Raw genomic sequence first — 16,572 nt, 5'->3', positions numbered from 1 at the left:
ACTCTTAAAACTAGTTGTTGATATAGGAAACTGAGATTCCTAAAATGAAAACAGTAAACAATGAAAGTTGTGTTCATTCACCATCACCACCATTGAAATACACAAGCAACGAGTTCACAATGTTTTTAAGAACAGATTTTTGCAATGTCTCGAACAGAATGAAGGAAAAAATAAGCGTGACTTAAGCAGCAAGGTACAAGCTCCTTCATTCTTCAATTTGAACAGGCTCAAAGCCCTTTTCAATTGAAGCCTTCACAGCATCTAAGACCAGCTGTGTTTTCCTACTAATTGTTGGCCACTTCATCTCAGGTTTCGAGTTCTTGAATTTGATTTCGGTCACCAACTGCGAAAACTCTCTTACCATAAGAACCTCCTGAGGGAGATCAGTGTTTACTGTATGCTTGCTTGGCTGAGAAGCCCATTTTGTCACAAGGTCATCAAAACCTGACTCAGAAGCTGCATAAAACGATGCCTCTTTTTCTTCATAAGGGATGATAAAGTCATGAACATGCAGAGTTCCTTTTGTTCCAACGGCAGTTATGTCCATTGCCAAGTTGGCCATGAAGGAGCAATAGAAGGTTGCCACTTTCCCGTCTTCCCAGTGCAGCGATGCGCCACAAGCCATTATCACCCCTGCTTTGTTGAACACAGGATTGCGCGAGGCAATTACAGTTTTCGGTAATTCATAGTTGGCAGCCCACAGGATTGCTCTAACACAATACCAACCTTCATCGCCAAGGGAACCAAGAGCATCAAGATCCGGCTTTGCGCGAATGTCGTTCTCCAGGAAATCAGGATCAGCAGCAAATGTAAAAAAGGTCTGAATCTGAGCAAACCAGAAAGATCCATATATCAACATAGAGCATACATGCAATATAAAACATTAAGATTAATATTATGTTAAATTAACTGTTGCAAACTTCGCCAGGAAAATGATGAATATACATCCTTAACTAAGACAAAATAAGAAAGCTGAATACAAAGCAAACAAAACTAAGAGTCACATTAGAAAGCAAAAGGATCAAATATACAAACAAAAAGCTAAACATGAGACTTTTCTTCCTTGCTTTGGCTTTTATACTACTTACAGAAACTTCTAAAGTGTTCCTAACAACATAATTTAGATGTACCCGCATGTTTTGTATCAAAATAATTGCTTACTTTGTATCTAGTACAAGCTTTTTTTACACACAACAAATAATCATCATCTGTTGACAAACAACTCTCTTGACTATCTCAATCAACACATCAAATATAAAACGCATTTATCAAAATTAATCTCGCTTCTACTTCCACTAAAAACTAGCTGTTTATTTCAAATAAATAAAAATAAAAATTGAGAATATAAGGAAACTAGAAGTAACGTATATTACCGATTTGAGCTGGCCAAAACGGTGCGCATCGGAGAGAAAATCCTTCATCTGATTGGTCCTAGGGTGGTGCATCCACATGGTACCATCCATGAGCTGCACCCCACTGGATTCACAGGCCCGAATGATCTCATCGAACTGAGACGCATTCAAGGCCACGGGCTTCTCAAGCAGCACGTGCTTCCCCTTCTGAGCTGCAACCACGGCCCAACGCACGTGCAGGCTCGTCGGCAGAGGAACGTACACGGCGTCCACCTCGGGATCGTCCAGAACCTCCTCGTAGGAGCCGTACACCTTGGCGTCCTCCGGATAGCCGTTGGCGGCGGCGAAGCGCCGGGCCTTGTCGATGGAGCGGCTGCCGATGGCGTGGAGTGTAGCGTTAGGAGCCAGTTTGATGGCGCGTGATACTTTCCGGGCTATGTCGGCGCATCCTATCACGCCGAATCGGATTACCGGCGTTTCTGACATTTTCTTTGTTTCTCTCAGAAAAGACAAACGAAACGTTTCGGATAGCAGTGACTTGTGTCCACTGTCCAGTTTTCACTTCACTGGTAATATTATATATTTTTTAATAATAAATATATACTTTTTAAAATTTTAACTTATAAAAAATAATAATATTCATATTTTATACAATTTTTAAATTAAATTATAAATTTTTAAAATGTTATTTGAGTATTTAAAAAGAATTAAAAAAATAATTTTTATAATAAATTTATTTTATTATATATTTTTTTAAAATAAATATTTTTAAAATTAAAAAATTAAATATAAAATAATTTATTTATAAATTATTTTTTTAAAAAAAACTTAATTAAACTAATTACCAAAACTGAATTATATATATTTTTTCTACCGAAGATAAAAGATTTAAATCTGCGACCTCTTAGATAAATATGAAAAATTATGATATTTGAGTTATAATTTATTAGCAAAACTGAACTATGTTATTTGAAAAGTAACTATATATATTATTTCACACCCTTTTTATATATATTTTATAAAAATATCTGATTTAGTTATTATATATTTCTTTATTTTTCAATAGTGTTTATGAAGGAGATAATGCTTCGGCTTAGGTTCCCTAACCTCCACCATACTGTGTTTTGGTGAGGACCCAAATAGATAACAATGGCCACCCAATCCTATCTTCTCAACTCCGTTTATCTCAGAGGTAGTCTCTTTCTCAGACTCGCTTTCTTTTCATTCCAACTTCTTCTCTTTAATCGCCCTCCCACAATTTTGTAGGCTGGCAACCTTCAATTTCCAAGTCAAGCACTTTCGCTGTCCCAGTGAGTTCCCCACTTCATTTGCCTCAAAGTTTTCTATTTGCCATGCTTTCTGCAGCTGAATTTGACAAAACCCACTTCAAAGTTTGATTTTTGCAATCTTGCAATTCATGTTCATATATAGTATTAGCATTTGCCTAGCGCTTTGGCTGTTAATTTTGCCTTGTGCTTTAAACTAAAGTTCCTGGTATGGTAAAGCTGCAAGCTTTTTACTGTGTTCTTGTAAAATATACTAGTTATTGGAGCATGAGAAAATGACATTTCAAATTTCTTGTCACTTGTGTTGATTAACTCAGCATGAACTAGCTCTGTTGTTTATACTACTAAATATAGATATGTTGATTGGTAGAAATGATTTATCCTTTGAGTTATCATCTTAAATGTTCTTCTAATTACTAAATGAAGGAAGAATTTAGTTATTTCTTCTTTTTAAGATTGTAAGACATGGATTGTATCCTCTCTTAATCTAACATTTAGATAGATTTTTAGGATGCTGTATGGTATAAAATTGGCTTTTCTAGGAAGCTACAAATTTCTCAGGATGCTTTTGAATTTTATTTGTTCTAGGAAACTTCAAAGTATCCTACTAAACGAAACATCAATGGAAGTACTTCTAGGACCTTGCAATGTTGCTCATGTTACAAAGAAATATCCGAGGCAGCAGCAGCAGCTACTACTGCACAGAACACACTTGATTCAAAAGCAGTCTTAAACAGTGTCAAACTCAGCATACCTGAGACATCATTACATTATGTTCCCTCAGATTTCATGAAGAGGTTGGTTCTTGCTGACTTGGATCCTGCCACTGCAAAGCTAGCAATTGGGTTTCTAGGCCCTTTTCTCTCAGCATTTGGTTTTCTCTTCATATTGAGGATAGTGATGTCATGGTACCCTAAACTACCTGTGGGGAAGTTCCCTTATGTAATAGCCTATGCTCCCACAGAGCCTCTTCTCATAGCAACAAGGAAACTGATTCCTCCCCTTGCTGGTGTGGATGTTACCCCTGTGGTCTGGTTTGGATTGCTTAGCTTTCTTAATGAGATATTAGTGGGTCCACAAGGATTACTTGTTCTTCTTTCCCAACAAGTCAATTAGGAAACATTTTGACCTTTTTTTTTGTGAGGAACACATAGATAAGAGATGATGACATTTTGTCCAATCTTCTAGTTGGATCCATACCAAAGTGCAACTGTGAGACTATGAATTACTAATATTTTCTTTATATACCATATATATTGAAGTAGAAAGCAGAGAAGAATTGGTGAAGTTCAATTCAAATAGCTTCACTAATGATAGCAAAATCAAGAACTCAACTTAAGTTTATCTATGTTTTGGGGTAAAAACTTGAAATACTAGACTAGGATAATCTTTAGAGTTTAGAAATTCTACTTACTAAATTGTCATTTTGTTTTAACGAAAGAAATGCTAATGCTTATTTCATTTCCTTTACTAGCTGTAAGGGATATATATGCAACCGATTTGAGGAGTTGAAAATCATATGCTGCAATGAAACTTCAAGGGAATATCTTCGAGTAAATAGTCAGACAAATTACAATTTTAATAAAATGAATTTCAAAATGACAAAATGATGTATATATTCTATTTGACAAAATAAATTATATGTATATAAATATATAAATAAGTTGACTATATATTTAGTTTAATTTATCCAACAGAATATATCTTTAAAAAGTCATTTTACCATTCATATCTTTTGAAATCCGGTTGTCAAAATTTTAATCTTTCATAGATCAATATAGTTATTTGACTTGTTTCATTTCTATCTGAACTTAACACTTTGGGTGAGAAGATACTAGATGTTAGCAGTAGTCGGTTCTGAACTTCTTATGCATGCACGTGGCACACAACTTCTCTTACGTGCCCATCAGAAAACCATGATCCCGCATGCACAAGATGACACACCCCATTTTTTGTATCCCTCTTTGTCCACTATAAATAAATTCCTTAGACAACATCATTGATCACATCTCACAACATCAACATATATATCCCACTACATACCATATGGATTGGATAGGATCATACCGTGGACTTGGAGGGCAGAGAGGCGGTGATGAGTGGCGTGACCCTTTCTATGCATCCCCATTCACCGGCTTGTGGGACCCTTCTAACAACTACTATGGCGGCGGTGACCAAACTTCTGCTCTTTCCCATGCTCATGTTGACTGGCGTGAGACTGATAATGCTCACATCTTCCGTGCTGATCTTCCTGGTTAGCCACTTTCATATAAATAAATTTTAAAATATAAAATATATGTTAAACAATACATATATTTATACATATATATATATATATATATATATATATATATATATATATAATGTATTGCAGAAAAATGGTTAGGTTAAATAAGGCACAAATGCATACAACACATAACACATAAATACATATGCATAGTAGCTGATATACTAATATTTGTTATTTTTATATTATAAACTTCAATGCGACATATTAAAATCAATTAAGCAATAAGCATTCATAGATAATTAATATCGGAGGGTGGTTTATATTGTGATTAATGAATGAAAGATAAAGAGGGAGCAGCAATAGGATGTGTGATAGGAATAAGTGCAATGGTATCTCGTAGTTGCAACTTAGCGAGGTCTATATTATCAATGCTCAACAATTTTTGGGGAAACCGAAATAATATGAACAGGGGTGAGGAAAGAGGACCTCAAGGTGCAAGTGGAAGACGGCAACGTGCTCCAGATAAGCGGGGAGAGAGTCAAGGAGAGTGAGGACACCAACGATAAGTGGCACCGCGTGGAGTGCCGCCGAGGAAGCTTCACGAGGCGGTTCCGCCTGCCGGAGAATGCCAACTTGGACAACGTAGATTGCACTCTGCGGGATGGAGTGCTGACTGTGAATGTGCCAAAGAAGGTGGAGAGTGAGTCGCAGCAGAATAAGAATGTGAGGCAGATCCATGTGGCCTAGTTGTCCTGCAAATTTGATCGGAGTATATATGTTTTTATATCAAGACTATAGTTCACATTCCAACTTGTTATGTGTGGTATTTTATGATATGTATGAATATTCAGAGTGGCGTTTTTGGTTTATGATTTTGCAGTGTTATTGAGGGATGAATATAGTTAATTAATGAAATTTGTATTAATTAAAACTGTCTATATAATATTTAATTAGTTGTATATGATGGAAATAGTTTGTTATTTTGATTTTAGAAACTAGTAGATTTTTTAAAGAAAGTATTAGTGTTTATCACTTGATCTAGTAATCTAAATAACATTGCCATATATTGTCTGTACTAGTAGCCTATCAAAGCATGTTTATTAAAGTAAATGTGTTTAGAAATAATAAATTTATGTTTTTTTCATATTTACATAAATTCTGAAAAATATTCAGATGTTAGACAGAATAATAATTTTTATATTCCAATGCCGAAATTAATTAATTGGTGTGCAATTTCAGAATTAAAGTTTCTATTAGTAAGACGAAAAGAAAAATGCTTGTAAAATTATAAACCCTTACAACTTTGCACAAATATGATAACTAAACAATGATATGAAGAATATTCTCTAATTGTTGTTGGTGGTGATTTCAAAAACATGTGTGGATAAATGAGGAAAAAGAAATGAGGATGGGAAAACACAAGGACCACAGATAACATCTTCAAACTTCAAAATTTGATTGATTTCGTGACAACAAAATTTCCGTCGCAAAAGAGGGAGCCACACTCTTTAGTCTTTAGCAGCAATCACCAACGCAAAACGTGAAGAACTCAGAGAACTGTGAGAGCTGAAATTGAAACACTGAACAATGAACATGCATCCTAACTTCCAAAACTAACTCCCAACAAACTCTCTTATAACTATGCCTTCAATTTGCAACTGAATTTCTAAGCTCAGTATTCAAGAATCTTCTGAAACGCTTCAACCAAAATGCTTTCTCTCTCTACCTTCCCTTCTGTTTCTTACTCCTCTCTCCCTCTTCGGCCGCGTGCCGCCGTTTCTTCCCGCCGACGCTCCGTCAGATGCGCCGCCGCGGCCGACGGGGACTCGTTCACGGCGAAGTCAGGGTACCTGTTCGAGCTGAGCGCCACGGAAGCTGACTCGCTGGCGGATTACAGCATCTCGAAGATCGCCGCCATTTACTACCGGAAGCCTCTGGTGGTGGCTCGGCGTCTGGTTCAGACCGGAATCTCTTTCGGAAAGTGGTTCGCTCTTCGCTACGTTGACACTCTCATGGACCGTTCCGATGATATGTTTCAGGTTTCCCGCAGCTTGTGCAATCTTTCTTTTTTCAACTTTGAATTTTTAAATTATTGTTTTTAAGGTGAATTCATTGTTGCAGGAAATGGTTTCTGGTTCTTTCCATTGAGAAGTTCTGTTTTTGAATATAGAATGTTGATTATTTCGAAGGAGATTGTTTCTTCTATTCGAACGTTTTAGCTAGAAAGTTGAGAATTTTGACTTGTTTAACGCGAAGTAGTTTTTGACATCTATTAAGGAGAGGAAGTGATACCTGAGAGTTGTCGTTTGCAATATAAGAATAAAAACTTTTCTTTTTCCAATTTTAAATTTTGATTGTTTTGTTATTTGGTTTTGCAGGTTAGAGCTTCAGAGCTTAGGAAGATATTGGTAGAACTTGGACCGGTATGTCTTGTTCGTCTGTTATTTATGTTCCAACTTGGTGTTTCTGTGACTTGGAAAATGAAGGGTGGTTATTTATGGTCAAATTACTGTGTGACTGAGGGAAAAAAAAAAAGAGTGGATTGGTCAATTTTGCTACTACATTTTGTATGGTTTTATTCTTTGGGATGTGAATGATGGTTGATTGATATGTTTGATCTGTCCCCTTCGAAATTTCCTAAATATTAGTTCTAGACTGGAAAGCTTTCTGATCTAAATGTCAATGAAAATATCTTCTTTGTTGTTGTTTTCCGATCAACATGTCAACTGGTTCGTTTTGTGAATTTCGGTTTTGTAATTTCAGGCATATATCAAAATTGCCCAGGCTATATCATCTCGAGCTGTAAGTGTTGTAGTTTCCTTACTTGATCATTGTTCTGTGGCTCTCCATTAAGGTTTGGTCACTTCAGTTTACAGTGATTGATGTAGATAAGAATTGAGATGTAATTTTGAAGAATTCATCCTTGTAGGATTTGATACCACCATCTTATCTGGATGAACTCTCACTCCTGCAAGATCGAATAAGTCCATTTTCTACTGAAGTTGCTTTCAATATGATAGAACAAGAACTGGGATCATCTTTGGTTGAACTTTTCTCAGAGATTTCACCTGAGCCTGTAGCTGCTGCATCCCTTGGGCAGGTTCATTTTTTTATTCATTTTGGTGTGTTTGTCTTTGTGATGATGATTGTAGAATTTTTTAGAGTACTTTCGTTCCATGTGTAGTTTTTACAATTTAGATTTTACAACATCAAGTATGGAACTTCTGTCTCTGAAATGTAGGTGTATCAAGCTAGGCTTCGCAAAACAGGACAGGTTGTCGCTGTCAAAGTGCAAAGACCCGGAGTTCAAGCAGCAATTTCCCTTGATATATTAATCTTGCGTTTTATGGCAGGAGTGATTAAGAGAGCTGGCAAGTTTAATACTGATCTTCAGGTGATTCTGTAGTTTGTGCAAAGATTAGACTAAGTTCAGGTGATTCTGTAGTATGTGCAAACTGCAAAGATTAAACTAAGCTAGCTATGAATTTACATGACGTCATGTGTCATACCTAAATGGTTATCTTTGCCACTTAGGAAATGTTTATATCCGTGTTATATTTTTTGCTCCATATTATGTTGATTGTCAATTTATTGAACATGACCTTGTAAAATCTGCAGGGAGTTGTTGATGAGTGGGCCTCAAGTCTTTTCCGGGTAACTATTGGTTTCCTCATATATCTGCAGGCAGTTGTTGATTAAAACTGACCACCAGATTTCCACCTTTTTATTTTATATTTATATTTGAAATTCAAATTGAATACAGGTAAATCACCTTGAATGCAGGAGATGGACTACAATAATGAAGCAAGCAATGGAATCAAGTTCAGGCAAGTGCATGTTATCAAGTTTTTTAGTATGTGATTCATTCTGACTCCAAGATCAAGGTTGTATGGTGTGAAGACGAGTGAATATGGTTTGATTAGGTAGTAGTTTATCTAAAAAAAAACTCAGTTCCCTGAGAGTGCAGGCATCTTTTTCCCCTTGGAACTGGTTTGGCAATTGACAGAAACTGCTTTAATTTTTTTTAATATTATGAGAAACTTTTCGCAGTCAAAGTTAAATATTTTTTTCCTTTCAATTCACTTTGAGCAGGAATAGACTGAATACATTGTAGAAATAGAAATATGCAATAAAATTGCTTGTGCTTGGTCCACAGAATTACAGAAATATATGACTTAAACATTCTTTTGTTAGAATCCCTTCTTATGGATGCAGCTTAATGTTTTTCTTGTGCTTTCATTTAGCAATAATTTATGCAGTATTAATGCTTTAATTGTTAGTTGTTATTTGTTATTTATGAGCAGGCAGTTATATGGCTCTATACCTGATGTGGTGATTCCTTTGATGTATAAGGACTATACAACGCGCAAAGTTCTCGTGATGGAATGGGTTGAGGTATTTTACTATTTGCTGTTTGCTCACCACATTTCAGCACACAGACATTTCAATCCCTGCATGGAGTAGAATTCCTCAGATAAATTTATTATATATCCTAATAGAAGAGTTCCGAGTTTAGAGCATCCTCTTTTGTAGTGGTTTAAATTGGAATGCTAGAACCTCCTTAGATAAATGGATTTATATGCCAGCACGAATAGCATTCCAAATTGTTTCATGCTTCTTTAAGCTCTAGTTCCTGAAAGAAAGTATACAAAGGGATTTATCTTTTTGGATTCTCTCATTCATGCCTGCTGGAAAAATCTAGTCTGCTGATGGATTATCTTTCTATGGGTTTGTAGGGGAACAAGTTGTCAGAAGTGAAGGATCTCTACCTTATTGAGGTCATACAATGTCACTTGTTGCAAACAAGTTGTTCTAGATTTCCTTCTGCACAGCTTTTTAATATTATTTCCCTGATGCTGATTAGGTAGGAGTATACTGCTCATTCAATCAACTTCTTGAGTGTGGATTCTATCATGCAGATCCACACCCTGGAAATCTTCTTCGAACGTATGATGGAAAATTAGCATATTTAGGTAATTGAACATTCAAATTTGATATTTTGATTATATGTCTTACTCTTTTGCTTGTATTCTTTGGTTTCTTGGTTTGTTATTATAAACTTAAATATGATATTTTGTTTATTTGTTTTCTGTTTTTCTTTCTTTTGCTCCAGATTTTGGTATGACAGGTGAGTTTAAACAAGAATTGCGTGATGGATTCATCCAAGCTTGTCTCCATCTTGTGAATCGCGATTTTGATGCATTGTCCAAGGACTTCGTCACTCTTGGGTATTTGTTTTCCCCTAAATTACATTCTCAGTTTTCAAAAAGTATTATCAGTATAGGATTGGCCCATGTGAAATATATAATGAAGGATCTTGAGCCTTATAAGCCTTGTAGCTTAAGTCCTCAGTATAGTTGTTCCTAATAAGGTTCTAATCATGAACCTTGAACTTTAGTGGACCTATGCATGGTCCATGCCTAACCCAAAGAATTGAGTGAGGGATGCTTAGGTATATGATAAAGTATCTTTTGAGTCAGGGATACGTACTTGACAGCATACTTGTAAATTTTATCAGGCTTCTTCCACCGACTGCAGACAAAGAAGCTGTTACAAAGGCTTTGACAGGTTTTTACTTTAATAAGTGATTTAGAAAATACTTGTGACTTATGCAGGTTTTTAAAAATACTTGTTAAGGGAAGTTACTAATTCTGTTGTCTGAATTATTTGTATGCAGGTGTCTTCCAAAATGCTGTTGCCCAAGGAGTTCGCAATATCAGCTTTGGAGACCTTTTAGGAAACTTAGGAACCACCATGTAAGTTGTCCACTATTATGCAACATTATTTTCTCTCTGTTATTTTTGTCATCTTGGTGGTAGTTGCCTACTTGTTTTGTTTTCCTTTGGCATGCTACTTATCTTCTTATTCCTGTTCTCTAAAAATTTTCAGGTATAAATTCAAATTTAGAATACCTTCATACTTCTCTCTCGTCATTCGAAGGTAGTAACATCACAAAATGGCTTAAAACAAATGGTTTTGTGTCGAACTCTGAACAATATCTTGTCTTTTAGCCTTGCTGTGCTGGAAGGAATTGCAATTGGATTTAACCCGGATTACAAAGTTTTGGGTAGTACTTACCCTTGGATCGCTCGAAAAGTACTTACTGACAGCTCTCCCCAGCTTAAGGCTTCTTTGGAGACTCTTCTGTATAAGGTAAAGACAAGATTGGATTCTTTTTGTTTCATTTCTTTATTCAATTATATTGTAATATTTTCTAAAGCTCTTAACTTAGCCCTTGGTTCCTTACCTCTTTTCCAGGATGGTGTTTTCAGAGTAGACCGTTTAGAGTCTTTGTTGACAGAGGTGAAATCTTTCTTTCTTGTTTTCTTCTTCTTTTTTTACCATTCCAATTTTCTCCCTAGTAAGATCCCTTTTATGCTGAGTTTGTTTTAAAATTCTAACCTAAGATGGTTCTTTCAGTCTCTTCGTGCCAAAACAGAAAAGTCCTTAGTTAAACAACAACCTGAAGGCACTGATTCCAGAATGGCAATGAAGGAAATACTTTCTTTTACTTTAACAGAAAAGGTATTAACAGCGAGTTCCAATTTCATTCTACATTGTAACTACCCTCCAACTTTTTTCTCACTGATGTTGGATTTGTAATGAACCTTTGCAGGGTGAATATGTGAGAGAAATAATTGTTCAAGAGTTTGCTAAAGTATGTTTATTATTAGTTGTTCATTAAAATCATAATAGAAATGTGAAACATGAAAAATGAAAACTTTAATATTAATTGAATAAAATTAAATGCAGGGTTTTGATGCACTTGGACTAGCAACCTTGGAAACAGCTGCTTCAAGGGTTCCTTTCAGCGGATTCCTTTTTTCCTCTTTAATGACCGAAGAAGATGTGAACAACCTCAGAACCTTCCAACGCCTTCTACTCTTGTTGTCAGGGACCAGAAGAAAAGAAGATAACAAAGTAAGATTTCAGTTATCCTTAATTGTAGATAGACCAACTACTGCACAATTCTAGATGTTGATGGATTCATGGATATGATGATCTTAGGAACAAATTTCTCTCTCTCAAATTTTTCTTTACATGCCATTGTTGGATTGGTGATACTTGCTTCAAATGTCCGAGATATGAAGAGTTCAAGTATTATTTAGTAGTTACTATTTTATATTTTTAAGTATTAGAATGTCAAATTTAATTTCATGTATTTTGATTTTGTTTATTTAGTTAGTAGATTGGACTTTATGTTACGATTATCTTTATTTTAACCTAATAAGAGGTTATAAATACCTCCTAAACTATTGTATCTGTCACATAGAGAGCTTAGAGAAGTGCTAAACTATGGTGTGGACAAGCGAAATTAAGTGAGTCCCTCTCTTATTGCATCGGGGAATTGGATAGAAGGCTGAGTTATTCCCTTCAATTCAATTTCCAAACTATGATTTCCAAACTATGATGTAGACAAGTTAGGTTAAGAAATCACTTTCTTGTTGGATAAAATTAGATAAAAAGTAGAGTGATTTTCTTTATATTTAATTACAATCTATCCCTTTTGTTTTATATTTCAATTTCAGTTGATCTTTTTTATTCAATTTCAATCATTATCTTCATGTTTATGGTTTGTTTTGTATCGATTGGAAATTAGTAGTCCTTTCTATGTCAAATGACATGCAGGGAATCATACAGGTTAGCCAGTACCAGAACCAGACACTTCACATGGAGAACCTATCATTAGTTCCAACTCAACTTGAATCTGTTCAAGAGATTCTTCCTGTTCTATCTATCATTTTTGAGGTAACTCTATCGTTTGCATTTTCTTGGATACAGCATTGTAACTATTTCCTCAATTCTTCTATGTTTGTAAAATGTTAACAGCTACCACCAGAATCCCAGCAGCAGTTACTTCAGTTGCCAGCTAATATGGTGAGACAGTTAATATCTCGCGCCGCTGCAAGAACAATAAGGAGGATTTTCTTGTGAACCCATGGCGGTAAACACGTGTCAGACACAGAGCACATGAATTCTGTTTGCTCTAATCAACTCACTATCACCAGATAACATTGAAACATAAGTAGGATCCATATGACAGGGCATTGAATTTGTACATAAGCATAAGAATAAGCAGCATAGCTGATGCACATTGCTGATTCAGCAAGAGATTTTGAGCCTTACAATTCATGTTCAGAAGAACTTGTTTTGGATACTATCTGAAAAAATGAAAGTATTCATAGTTTCATACTAAAATATATTCCATAGTATCAACTCTGGCCATGTTCGTTTTCTCTTTTGGGATTGTTCTTCTCTATGTACATGCATGCATGCAAAACATAATATTATTATTATTATTATTATTATTATTATTATTATTATTATATGGAAGTTGTAGGGTTTGTTTGCGTGAGCTTCTAAGAAAAGATTTTTTTTCGAGTTATCTTTTTTCTAAAAGATCTTATGAAAAAGTAAAAGTGATTTTATGTTTGGATATCTCATACAAATTTTTTTTTAATTATGTTTGAATATAATAATATAAAAGTATTTTTTTTATATATTACATGAAAAATATTTTTTTTAAAGAAAATTTTTTTTAAGAAAAGATACAAATTAAACTTTCTCAAAAAAATATTTTTTATTTTTTTAGTCTTTTTATTTTTACTATTAAAAATTTATCAAACACGTTAAAAAAAAAAGATATATATATATATATTTTTATGGAAATCGAAGGTTCTAAACAAAGCAGGCAAGCTAGTTCTTATTAAATCAGTGTTGAATAGCCTGTCGGTATACTACTTTAGCCTATACAAGATGCCAAAGACGGTGGCTGACAAGTTGATTGCCTTACAGAGGAGGTTCCTGTGGTGTAAGGAGGATGGTAACAATGGTATACCTCTAGTGAAGTGAGAAGTGGTTCAGGCACCTAAAAAGGCTAGGGGGTTGGAGGTCGGGGATGCAGTGCTCAGGAACACAGTACTGCTGTTAAAGTGGTGATGGCGGTTTTTCAAGGAAGATTGTCCGTTATGAAAGAAGATTGTCTGTTCGTGTAACAATTTGAATCCCAAGATTATGCTTTCTAGTCAGATTTTACCGGTGAAAGGTGGTGGCCCCTGAAAAGAGATCTGTCAATTGGATATAAAAGCACAACAGGTAAAAGAAAAAGTTATTAGTGGGCTGACAATGAAAGTTGGTGATGGACAAAAAATACTGTTTTGGGAAGATAACGGGGTCCAGGGTGGTCCTCTGAAAGCGCGTTTTCCAAGGCTCTTCTCTGTTTCAAACCAGCAAGGATATGTGATAGGAGATTGTGGATTTTGGGATGGGTTAAAGTGGATTTGGAATTTTCATTGGAGGAGGGAGCTGTTTCAATGGGAGTTGGAAGCTGTTTCACAAGTTCGATCTGGAAAGGATTGGTTCCGCCTAGAATTGAACTGTTTGGTTGGTTTGTTTTAGTCGGTAGAGTGAATACTAAAGAAAGGTTGAGTAGATTAGGCATAACTCGCCAGCATGATAGTATTTGTGTCTTGTGTAAAAAAGAGATCGAATGTGTTCATCATTTGTTTGTCTTCTGTGAGTTTACGTGACAGGTGTGGTGCGTCTAGTTGAGATGTTTTCATATAGATTGGGCTGTCCCAGAAAACACTAAAGGCTTGTTTGAGAGTTGAAATGGAACACCTAATAGAAAAAAGGAGCAGAAGAGGTGACTGACTGGGTTCTTTGCGGTTATTTAGCACGTCTAGTTGGAATGCAATAACAGAATTTTCAACAATAAAGAGGTATCTGTTGATGTCATATAGAACAGGACGTTTTTGAGCTACAAGGAGTGAACTGTTATTGATCCTACTGGTTGTTGATGGCAATGCCGGAGGTGACATAAGATTGTTAACCTTGTATTTAGATTTGCTTTTATATTTATCTATTTTATGCTCCACTCTCATGTGTCAACCTTCGTTTGTTTCAAAAAAAAGATATTTTTTATTCAATTTTTGTTATCAAAATAATGACACCCAAATAAACACTTATTATAATTCATTGTATCTGCAATTTGAATATGAAAATGAAGAACAATAACTCGAATATGAAAATGAAGAACAACAAAAATGTTAACTCAATTCTTGTTCAAAGCAAGGCAATCCAATATCTTATTGGCGTGTGTGAGAAGAGTTTTAAATATTGTTACTTAAATTATTTTTTTTATCAATAATAGATTTATCACCATGTCATCTAGATTATTATTTTTTTTAAGAATGGAAAAAAATATTGTTAAAGAGAATAAATTTTTTTTTTTAAAAATATTTGTTAAATTATTACACCTTATATACTATGTACTCTTTATGTACTCTCATTAAAAAATAATTACAATGATAAATTTATTATTGATAAAAAATATGTAACAAATACTACGACAAAATTTAAAACGTATTCTTGTTATTTCGGTATACTTTTTCTATCATCAAATATGCTATTTCCGATTTAACTAGTTAACAGGATTATGCGCATATAGTCATACACCAAAACCCAAGTTCCAAACATCCAGATTACAGCGTCAAACACACACCCCTAAAACAATAAAAGATAAAAATTTCAATTCAAGAATTACAAAATAAATAAACAAACGAAACCCTAAAACCTGTCATAACCGGAGGAACTTTCAAGAATCATCAGAATCTATTAAGATTTCTGAAGTGCAGGAGGAGGGGTTCCAAGGATGCTAGCCTGCTGAGACTCAAGCTCGTTGATCTGCTGCTCGCGATCCATTGCGACGACGAGAGGCACAACAAGGACCAAGAACGTGGTTCCGGCGATCCAGGCGGCCTTGCCAGTGCTGCGGAGGAGCTTCTTCGCAATAAAGGCGGCATCCGAGGCAGCCTGCTTCGTGCGACGTACGGCCGGCGACTGGGACACCCTTGAGAGGACGCCAGACTTGTCACCAGCGACGGTGATGGAGAAGCGCTTCTTGCCCTGCTTGGCCATGTTGTGAAGTGAAATGAAAAAAGGAAGAGGGTTCCGAAATGTTGTGTGGCTGTGAGAAAAACAAGTGACGGCTCCGCTATTCACTTTGGGAGGGTTTAGTAATATTGTAATCCTTTAAGGGGCGGTGGCGGGGTTTATTGATTCACTCAAAAAAAATTTACATATATATGATTTTTTTATAAAAAATAAATATAACATATAAGGATATAAATTCGCGGAAGGAAATTACGATTTCAGTTTTTTTTAATATAATAAAATAACTATAATATATAAGAAATGAAGGATATTAACCTTTAAATTTTCATTTGAGACTATTTTTGTTAGTCGATGAGTACAAAATAAATATATTCAAGAGAGGGTGAATTTAATATTTTCTACATTCCAAGCAATAAAATTTGAGCTTGAAATAAATGAATGTTAAAACGAAAAATTAATTAGGGCAGGAATGTTTATGATAAGGCATTAATCTAAATTATTTTTGGCTCAAGTTTTGACATTTTGGATCTAATAGAAACTTGCTCAATTTTGACGAAATATATATATCTCTTAAATTTTGTTGAAATTACACAATAAAAATTTAGCATTCAGTTGCTTGGTCTTGGGAGGCAAGTTCCTCTGCCGTTGTTTTAGGCAAACAATGTAAAGTTGTGACATCCAACACTGTTTTCAAAGTCCACATTGATTTTCGACCACACACACAAATTAAACGCCTTAAACTTTGGATATTACCTTTGAACACTGTATTTTTCCTTTCCATCACTAACTCCTTCCAAAAAAAGCAGCT

The 16,572-nt window shown here is 35.1% G+C and overlaps 4 protein-coding genes across 6 annotated transcripts; 3 read left to right on the top strand and 1 right to left on the bottom strand.

Annotated features, from left to right (window-relative positions):
• Positions 1-45: 45 nt before the first annotated feature.
• On the bottom strand, positions 46-1,920 carry LOC112803047 (uncharacterized oxidoreductase At4g09670). Its single transcript, XM_025846501.3, has 2 exons — positions 1,374-1,920; positions 46-826 (listed from the first exon to the last, which is right to left on the bottom strand). The coding sequence occupies exons 1-2, from the start codon at positions 1,836-1,838 to the stop codon at positions 206-208; spliced, it is 1,086 nt and encodes a 361-aa protein (XP_025702286.1). The 5' UTR covers positions 1,839-1,920; the 3' UTR covers positions 46-205.
• LOC112803044 (protein COFACTOR ASSEMBLY OF COMPLEX C SUBUNIT B CCB3, chloroplastic) lies at positions 1,380-3,906 on the top strand. Its single transcript, XM_025846496.3, has 4 exons — positions 1,380-1,921; positions 2,419-2,544; positions 2,619-2,662; positions 3,227-3,906. The coding sequence occupies exons 2-4, from the start codon at positions 2,502-2,504 to the stop codon at positions 3,752-3,754; spliced, it is 615 nt and encodes a 204-aa protein (XP_025702281.1). The 5' UTR covers positions 1,380-1,921; positions 2,419-2,501; the 3' UTR covers positions 3,755-3,906.
• A 152-nt stretch (positions 3,907-4,058) lies between these two features.
• LOC112803045 (16.9 kDa class I heat shock protein 2) lies at positions 4,059-5,737 on the top strand. Its single transcript, XM_025846497.2, has 2 exons — positions 4,059-4,892; positions 5,338-5,737. The coding sequence occupies exons 1-2, from the start codon at positions 4,685-4,687 to the stop codon at positions 5,613-5,615; spliced, it is 486 nt and encodes a 161-aa protein (XP_025702282.1). The 5' UTR covers positions 4,059-4,684; the 3' UTR covers positions 5,616-5,737.
• A 449-nt stretch (positions 5,738-6,186) lies between these two features.
• On the top strand, positions 6,187-13,067 carry LOC112803043 (uncharacterized aarF domain-containing protein kinase At1g71810, chloroplastic). Of its 3 annotated transcripts, none has more exons than XM_072236478.1 (21): positions 6,187-6,907; positions 7,247-7,291; positions 7,632-7,670; positions 7,798-7,968; positions 8,110-8,262; positions 8,487-8,522; positions 8,652-8,699; positions 9,177-9,263; positions 9,605-9,646; positions 9,733-9,841; positions 9,982-10,096; positions 10,387-10,436; positions 10,546-10,624; positions 10,758-10,808; positions 10,880-11,021; positions 11,127-11,171; positions 11,289-11,393; positions 11,485-11,526; positions 11,622-11,789; positions 12,498-12,617; positions 12,699-13,067. In XM_072236478.1, exons 1-21 carry the CDS (start codon positions 6,578-6,580, stop codon positions 12,801-12,803), a joined length of 2,082 nt encoding a protein of 693 aa, XP_072092579.1. In that variant the 5' UTR covers positions 6,187-6,577; the 3' UTR covers positions 12,804-13,067. The 3 variants fall into 3 exon arrangements, with proteins under 3 accessions (XP_072092579.1, XP_072092580.1, XP_072092581.1); XM_072236479.1 differs by having other exon boundaries at positions 6,210-6,907; positions 12,510-12,617; XM_072236480.1 differs by lacking the exon at positions 10,758-10,808 and having other exon boundaries at positions 6,227-6,907.
• The last annotated feature ends 3,505 nt before the right edge of the window (positions 13,068-16,572 follow it).

Source organism: Arachis hypogaea, chromosome 5 (assembly GCF_003086295.3).
Source record: "Arachis hypogaea cultivar Tifrunner chromosome 5, arahy.Tifrunner.gnm2.J5K5, whole genome shotgun sequence".
Taxonomy (NCBI): domain Eukaryota; kingdom Viridiplantae; phylum Streptophyta; class Magnoliopsida; order Fabales; family Fabaceae; genus Arachis; species Arachis hypogaea.
The sequence above is the reverse complement of the archived record's forward strand: the minus strand, read 5'-3'. Positions and strand labels throughout refer to the sequence as shown.